This window comes from Ceratina calcarata, unplaced genomic scaffold (genome assembly GCF_001652005.2).
Source record: "Ceratina calcarata isolate Rehan_Ccalc_2016 unplaced genomic scaffold, ASM165200v1 scaffold160, whole genome shotgun sequence".
Classification (NCBI taxonomy): Eukaryota; Metazoa; Arthropoda; class Insecta; order Hymenoptera; family Apidae; genus Ceratina; species Ceratina calcarata.
The window spans coordinates 62,292-71,701 of NW_017137285.1; the positions used below are offsets into that span (position 1 = coordinate 62,292).

Sequence of the window (9,410 nt, forward strand, 5' to 3'; positions counted from 1 at the left end):
CCTTAAGTTTTGATAAAATAATTGAAATAAATCATCAGAAAAATATTTTACAAAATAGTAATTTATAGATGTTATTTATACAAATTATCATGGAATAACAAAAGCTTGGGCTCCTGTTTTTTCTCATAAAAAGTTGAACTTTGAAAGCAAACAAAAGTGTACAGTTTGAAAATTGCACATTGCCAAAAAACTGATACTGTGGAAACGTCAATGAAGGGATTTAGTCGGAGTTTGCCAACTGTAATACGACTAATCCCTGAAATGATTGAAAACTGCTAATCGAATAGGTCGGTGAACGGTGAATCAGTTTCCGCTGGTAACGAGCAACAAGAGTCGCATTTTCTTTGTAGCAAAACGAGCACATCGTTCGATCCAGAACGTACATGGATGGTTTCTTTTATCCTCTATTTTTCTGCTGCGTAAACCATTTATACGGCAACTATCTCCTCATAGCAAATAGTTATTTTTACATCGCAGCAGTTGTTAGAGGAAAATTAAAGTAGGATGTTTCATTTAAAAAAAGTATCGATGAAGCAAGTAGATAAATCTCTTTGTTACAGGGGAAGGGAGCATGGAGCGTAATTTTAACGATCGACAGCGTTCAGAAATCCGACACTGAAAAGGAATATATCCTGGAAGCCCGTAACGAGGAAGGAGCTTTTGAATATCATATCATTTTGTCGACAGCCACAGAACCCGCAGGTAAAATTATTCAGATACTCATTTATTATCGAAAAAAAAAAAAATGATTTCACACACCGTGCACCGAAGTAGTAGATAATCCACAGTAAACTTGCAATTGCTGTTAAAAGTACAGATTAGAGAAAACTCTTACGGTAAAGGGAATACAAAATGAATAATGGTAATTGAATCTCTTGTCTTCGATCGCGAAATAATGAAAATATCTGAAAGGAAGCAGACAATAAGAACGATCTGAAAATTCATCGATAGCTGTCGATCACGCTATTAATTCTCACACATCGTATTTGTCACCAGCATCTCAGCCCATCGAGCATACTCACTCGTTCGCTGTCTATCACAATCATATTTCGTTGTCACTATCACGTACCACCCGTGGCCGTCATTACGTTTTCGATTACACCGAATATACATATACGAATTAGAATATATATATATATATATTTTTGCGTGTTCTTTCTATTACGTATGCGCTATGTGTTTTCTAACCATATCGATCCTTCACCGCATGCTCTCACGCAGGGCCGTTCGGTCACTTCTATGGTAAGCTCTCCGAACACATGCACGCACTAGGTAATGTTATTCTTTCAAATTATTATACGTAAGTAGTCGATGTCGCGCCGTCCGCGCGCCGAGTTCCATCGAAATCAAATTCCATCTCGCGTTTTATTATTCAATAAAACTTCAAAAACATTTATATCGTTTAGATAAATAAAGCAATATGGATTTTGGATTCTCGGATCTTTTATTTTCTTTTAATCAGTAAACGCTGTTTGTCTTGGGACATCGTATTTATGTTTGTTTTCAAGTCCGAACGATGATCGTAAAAACTGTATCACCGATGTTGCTCGTTCCAGTTTTACCCAAACAGTGTCATCAATTTAGTCGAGAGGTACGCGATAGATTTACAGAGGAATCACGCGAATGGAACTCCGCGCGTGGGTACACGCATATACATATACATATATAGAATACGCGTATACACGTATGTGTGACGTTACGTTTGTATTGATATAACTACAAACATGAATGGCAGATATCTGTATTTTTCGAATAAACGTGACTAAATTTCTGTCCGACCGCCTCTATGTGAATCGACGCTTTTTCCGATATTGGATACGAATTTCGCGGCACCGATTTCTTTGCACATCTTTTTGCATCAGAACGATTAGTTGAATACACTGTAAATGTGAAAGGCTTCGAGCGCTTGTCAACGTTCTAGTCACGATATTCTATCGTCTATTTTTTAACATATGCGAGCACGTTTACGCTTGCTTTCTATACTAATTTGTTTATCAAACACGTATTGCGACTATAAGTATGTACACAAGACACTTGGAGATTCACTAATGAAAACTATCATTTTTAATTATGTCTTGAAGACGTTAAAAGCTTCGTTAAGCTAGCTTCTTCTTCATTTTTTAAGCCAGAGAGTTTTTAATGCATTAGAATGTTGAATTATTGGCGCATGGTTTCTAATTTAACATCTTTTGACTGAATTTTCAATAAATCTTTTCGTGCGCATTACATGTACAGTTACACATTCTAAAATCAAGATAAAATTCAAACGACAAAATTTGAAGAAATTATTGTTCGAAGTGAAACGAAACACAGCTGATAATGTTTCTAGATTAGATTAAGATTTTTATATTAATTAAGAAAGAATTATACAGCAAATCTCAATGCGAATTTTGTAAAAAATTTCAGGCGTTGACTTAGATGCTGGTTCGATTATCGGCATCGTCGTTGGAGCCTTGGTGCTAATTCTCATCGTTTTCATAATAATTTTTGCCCGCGCGACCGGACGCTGGTGCTTCGCAGGTATGTACCCAGTTTTCTAATAATTATACGATTTTTTCCGAACCACTCGTTTTCCCATCCCTTCTGGCGATCTTTCGTGTACTTTTGTTACTTCTACCCCATAATATGAATAATAAAAAATTCTATGAACGATGTATAAGTAACTGAAACAGTTATGAGAAAATTTAGAGGAATTAATCACTTCGATGAAAGTATTTTTTATTTTATTTTTGTCTTTTTTTATATTATATTAGGTAGGATATTAATTTTAATTATAATCAATGTAGTAGTGTTACTTATCAATTTCGTTAAGCTGTATATTAAATTTTTCTTGCTGGTATTGAATTGAGATGATACATGTGAAAAATTGATAAAGGGACGATTTATAGAAACTCGTTGGAAAGTTCAAAGAACAATTATATCAATTTCAAATAATTTCCGATAATAATGTGCGCGTGCGTAGCCACAATTTACACGCCACTATGAGAGTATAAATGTCTATTGTTTTACATCTCTATATTTGTATGTATACAAATGTCTTGTGTGTTGTGCCGCTACCGATAGGACAGCATGCAAGTCGGGCCAAGTAAAGAATAAGGAGATACAGCAACAATTACCTTGCGATTCCGTACTCTAGGCATGACACTGTCCAGGGGTAAGTCACCTCAGGCAGCAAAACAGCGAATCCCCTTAGTAAAATTGTTAATGTTCGTTCTTCGTTCATCATCAGCTCGTCTGCTCGCCACTTCTCTCCATCTACGCAAGACCATTTATTAATCAATCCCTTGACATTTTTACCTTATTGTTGTTGTTATTGTTACTGTCGTCGAATCTGGTCTCAAATGTTGAGAAAGCGAACTTACCAGATTTCAACCTGTATTTTAAACAACAGAAGTGAATCCATAGAAGGTGAATTATGAATTAAATAGATTTATGAACGTGTCGAATCTACGTCACATACAATCAGGCTTTCAATGAGCCAGCGAAATACATTGAAGTCTTTAATAATGTTTTACGTTGAATTATCAAATCGGATTAGCTGTTGAATAAAAAAGGAAAATGGCACTGAATTTATAAAGTCCTTTTGGAGTGGAATAAATCTCGACAGCATTCTCGTAATTCTCTCTTGCTATCCATTTTTTTAATAGTCGACGGAAGTCTCTCGGGTAAAAAAAGAAACGATTTTGAACACGCTGTCGGTGCAGAAAAAACGCGGTTGAAGTTCGATAATTCATATCAGGACTATTGGCCTACAATCGAGGCTCGCGTGACAAATCAAAATTTTATTGTTCCGAACGATACGTTTATCGACTCTCGGTTCAACGTACGAATATATTTCTATCGAAAATAAAATCTTTCTAGCAGTATATCCAATCGACCACTTAACGGCATTTCTCCTTTATCAGCCACGAACATACATGTTTTACGCAATCATTCGTGCATGCACGTCGTGCTTACGAATTACACAGCATGACTAATAACGACGCCTAATTTGAACGTTCACTATTAATTTCTCGCAACATCTTCGAAATTCTCCTCTCTTCCAATCTACAACGGAATGGAAACGAATTCTTTTAGCGGTTACGTTTAAAGACGAAATTTAGTTCGCACGGGGACCTATAAGCGGGAGAAACATTCGTTTGCGATTGAATAACGGCTGGCAAGGGGAATCCCGCGTGTGAAAAACGCTGACTCTGGGCACAATTGTCTATTGCGACACGCTGTGAACGCTCGACAAGTCCCTTGCGAGATTCCTTTAAATTCACGGCTCGCGGGGCCGAGTGAATGAGGGCGAGTTTCTTTTGCGACAAGCAACGACGAACAATCGGCGAAGGCAAGTGTGGTGACATTCGTTCGGAGTCAAACCAAACCTCCCCTATCAATATTAATTTTCTTTCTATCCGAATTCGCTTTTCCATCGTGACTATCTTCTCTCGCCGTTAGAACAGTAATTAAATAGCGATCTGTCCCTAGATTACTCTACAAGCATGCTCGTAACAACATCCTTTTGAAACCCACTTTGCGCCCCCCCCCCCCCCCCCTTTAAACCTGTTTTACGATTCTCGATGTGTTGTGTTACGTTAGCTGATAATTAGATGATTACCCGTTCAGAGTTTGTCACGATCACGTTTAGTCACATTTACCTTTTGCTTGGATTGGAATATTAGTGCGATGAACTGCCTGTGAATGTTTATAACTATTAACCGCTGCATAACGATCGATTAATAATTTACGCTCGAACGCAAACGCCCGAGCGACGCGAGAGACTATCCGATTATCCCGCCGTTCGATCTCTACCTTCAATTCGGAGTCTGAATAATTTCGATGCACTGGTATTAGTAAATTATTAGATATGAAATTGTTATCATCTGCACTGAAGATGCGTACCTCGGATTATGTTTCACCAAATCCTTAAAAGGACATAATTCTCCGATTATAAAGTTGAATGTATAAAACAATTATTTTCCTGATAATTCGTGAAATCCAGCGTGCAACTCGCGCGTTTGCGAAAATTTTTTAGACATCCTTTGCACGAGACTCGATTTCATAGCACGCGTAACGAAACAGACGTCACGGACTATCGACTGTCGGTTCGAGCGAAAAACGGAGTCGAGTAAAACGAATAAAAAAATCTTGCTGTAAAAGTAAAACGAGAACGGGACGAGCAAGTAAAAATCCACACACGCACTTTTGCCTTGACCGATCGTGGCGTTGCTTGTTGCAGCGAGGCGTCGAGGCGACGAGGAAGCTGCGAGCGGTGTCGGTGCCGGAAGCGAGGCGCACATCACTCCCGGGGACGAGGACGAGGAGGATCACGAGGACCCGCACATCATCGACGAGAAAATACCGCAGGGTGGCCAGGAGAATCCGATACACGCGAGCACGGAATACATCAACGGGAATACGGACATGAAGGAGCCCAAGAAGGACGAGAAAACGGACACGCCTGTATAAAAAAACGATCGACGATCGCTGACTCCTTCAACCGCGATTATAAACTGTCACCCCTTGATTCGATTCATAAGCCCTTTGCACCGATCCTTAATCATGCGAAACGACATGTTTCGATTATTTTGTCTTGTATTCGATGCGTCGGATCGAAATGAATATCTCTCGATGATTCAATCCCTCAATTATTATACTTAAAATGTTAATTATTTGGAAGAGGGGAAAAAATAGTTACAGATTGGTAATGACTATTCTTGGCTGAATATCTAATCGCCGTTTTATGAAAACAACTATTAGGACGGTACGATAATATATGATCTAGCGGATTTAATAACCGATTGATATCGGTTTATTCCACGGAGTTGGATCCTTTATTAACACCATCCGATCCAACTCGAGGTCATCGTGGTCGTACGTCAAAGGTTCTCTATATATATTCTTAAAGCCGATAATTACAGAAACGATCGTATCGTTATCTTACCATTACCTGTTTTTATCACTCAATGAATTCCCGACGCATGTACCGGAGGTGCAAAGGATCTAAAATCAGTGACAGCGAGGTGCACGTGTCGTGTCTCCTCTCGTTCACGTGTTCTCCCCTGTATCTCGCCACAGCAATCTCATTTTAACTTTTTTTTCACCCAATTATAACGTATTTATTCAACGTGACACACGTGTGTGTCAGATTCTCCCAACGAACTCGATTCAAGTGATAAATTACATGTAAGAAGAATCTCGCGTTAGATCTGATCCGCTTTTTTATGCTTACTTTGGCCCCTTCGATGGCGGTTATTCGTAGCCGAAGAGACAGAACCGTGCACGAACCTGCGCGTTTTATAAAAGAAGATTCTCCGCTCGCCGACGGTCCGAAACGATCCCTCGATGCCTCGACGCGTGTGTAATCGCAAAAGCGAGACACTCGTTCTCCCTGATCGCCGTGTAACTTCTGTAAATAGGGTTTCGACGCGACCCACCGTCGTCCAGTCGGCGGTCTCACCACCTTTTCTTTCTTCTCACGGATGTATCAAATCGAAGAAACTTCGCTTGGATCAAGATATTCATACACCGTCATGCGACCCATAACTTCTCGAGGATATCTCTCTCTTTTAACAAACATAGATTTCCCAATGGGAGAAAAAATAATGGAATCTTAGGACTTATTAAACAAACATGATGACGTCCTCGATAAATTATTGGGTCGGAATATCGCTAATGTATCGTTGTTAGGTAATGCGCGTTTGCGAGCTGTTCTCAAATTGTACCGTTCTACTCTAGGTGAATCCATGTAATCGAGTTTCCTGCGAGAGAGAATGCCGATCGAGACAGAGACTACCGCTACGATTACCGCCTCGCGTTGTACCCAACGTCTAGCAGTTATTACTAACAGATCTAATTAAGCGGTACGAAACGCGGAGACGCACCGTTTTTCGTGGCGATTGAAAAACAAAAGAGTCTCATATACGCTAGCGTGAACAAATCAAATTTTGTAGTATCGAATTTTTTCTAAAAGACCCACGAACGTTGAGAAAAAACACATGGGGGAAAAATCATAAAACAAAAAAATATTGTACGATGAATTGCGTATGCACTGTAAACAGAAATTCTCACGGTTTTATAATTCACCGTTTACCTTTCTGTTCCTCTATTTCGCTGTGAACTTTTTCGAAAACTGAACTTCCAACAATATTTTTAATGAATTGAACGCGCTACACGGTAACAAACGAGTGTATACATAAATGAAACCGTGTTTCCCCTTTGAAACACGCCGAATTGACTGACGTATTTTTTTTAGAAACCTTTAGATGCCTTGGCTCTTTCAGCTCGTCGCATCGGTTGAATGTTTCTGTGAGAAATCATTTTTACGTGCACACGCAAACGAGTATATAATATCACGCCGTTACCACGTTCGAAGACAAAACGAACACATTCCACGACGTAGTTTTCATTCGCAGCCTATCCTTTTATCCGGACACTCACACGTACACGCACACACACGTAATCGTTTTATGATTTGAACGGTTTTTGCCAGAAAAGGACAGTATTATTTATACGATTTCAAATGAACTAGTGATCCGAATACGAGGAGTACGTATTCTACTTTTATATTCCAATCTTTTCAACACGGGCACTGGCTCGTTATACGGCTATTTTTTCTACGCGGTGTCAATCACTATACACGCTCAATTTAAAATCCAACGACTAATCAAATTATAATAATAATAGTCTTTTAATCCTCTGATGTGTCACGTTTTAGGAAGTACCTATTTAAAGCCACGATTCTTTCATTTAAAAGAGTTTTAAATTTCAAGCGAGATTTTTACAACATGCTTTCACTTTAGAAAGCACTAGTTTTTTTAGTGACTGCTATATTTCAGACATTCGTGAAATAATATAGAAAGATCGAAATATACACAAATAAGATTTTTAAAAACACAGAAATGAAGAGTTAACGCAGTACAGTGGTGAAGCATTTTCACTTTAGCAACTACGTCCATCCACAGTGTATCTTCGTACCTTGAGAGGTTGCGAGAAAGCTGGAAGCATTTATCGACTATCGAAATTTTCTACTAGATACAGTTTTATAACAAGAACTTTTGTAAATGGTACGCACTCATATTACGACTTCATTGAAGACCTGAGACCAAACGACATTTGATTTCTGGTTGAGAAATTACGACTTTTTGATACCGAGCTCTTCGTACGAATCGCTTAATCGATGAAAATGTTCGATAAAAGTTCATTAATATCGCAGTCTCCTCGAAGCGAAGCCAGGCCTTGTCATTCCCCTTCGTTCACGGCGGAAACAGCGTCTGCAAGCGTTACGCTTTAACGAGATCACAAGGGACCCGAAGTCGCCGATTTTTCCTTTTTCTAACGCAGTCGTTCCGACGCCGGTTCTCGCATCGCCAACCGACTCTCACGGTCGATAATCCTTTTTTCTTTCACGCGACAAGCGACAGACAGATACGCCGTTAGCAGGCTGGATAATTTAATAGCTTTACACCTTTGCGTCTGTCCGAGAAGGACTCGCAAAAAAAGGGAAAATCGTATTCGTCGACAGGCCGCGACGGAATATTCATCGCGGAAGAGCCGTTAACTGGCGAGGAAAATAACGTTACGAGTATCCTATTCTTGTAGCAAACGAGTCGCGTGAATTAATTATCGATCATGAGAGTGCGCGCGAACGATGCGTTATCTGTTCGTTCGAAGGTTGCGTCGTTTGTCGTTAATGAGAAAAGAAAAAACTGAGAATCACGAGACACGGCTGGGGGTGATCAATCCGTAAGACGGCATATACAGATGAATTTCGACGTAGCGACGTCTCGCGATTTCATTATCATTCCCGTCGACAATAAGTGTTGTTTGTACTTTTGTATGAATAAATGTTTGCTTAGCTCGGTTATTATCATTGAATGAGAAAAACTGATGATTGTACACTCGTAATTAGACGTATGCACAGACTCACACGATACACGACACTCACAGAAAACAATGTTTACGAACGTAGGTGTCCACGGCGGTCGTACAGACGAGTTATTAAGGTAAAAGTAATGGGGAACGATGAATGAAAGAAAGAAAGAAAGAAAGGGAAGGGAGGATGAAAAATTGAAGCGACTATCGAGCCCGGTATCCGTCACCCGTTGACGAAACATTTCCGAATTCTGCACATACACTCCTTCATTATTTCCATATGCGTGCGATCGTGTTTTCACTTACAAAGAATGATCGTCTTGTCCAACGAGTTCTCCTCGATATGTGTTATAGGAAAAATTAAATGCTCGCTAAAGAGATAGAAAGTAAAAAAGAAAAAGAAAAAAGAAGAAGAAGAAGAATGAAAAGGGAGTAATCCTGCTGAAGGAACTGGTCGGGCGAAGACGATCGAAATTACTGCGTGTTGTATATATTAAATTATATATATATATAAAATAAATGAATAAATAAATATATATATATATATATAT

The 9,410-nt window shown here is 39.2% G+C and overlaps 1 protein-coding gene across 1 annotated transcript in view; it reads left to right on the forward strand.

The window, feature by feature from the left end:
- Positions 1-9,266, forward strand: part of Fas3 (fasciclin 3) — a 15,743-nt gene extending 6,477 nt beyond the window's left edge. The window contains exons 5-7 of the mRNA XM_018037193.2: positions 561-702; positions 2,407-2,520; positions 5,225-9,266. Coding sequence (XP_017892682.1) covers positions 561-702; positions 2,407-2,520; positions 5,225-5,454 — 486 coding nt within the window. The 3' untranslated portion in view covers positions 5,455-9,266. The remainder of the gene's footprint in view (positions 1-560; positions 703-2,406; positions 2,521-5,224) is intronic.
- Positions 9,267-9,410: the final 144 nt, after the last annotated feature.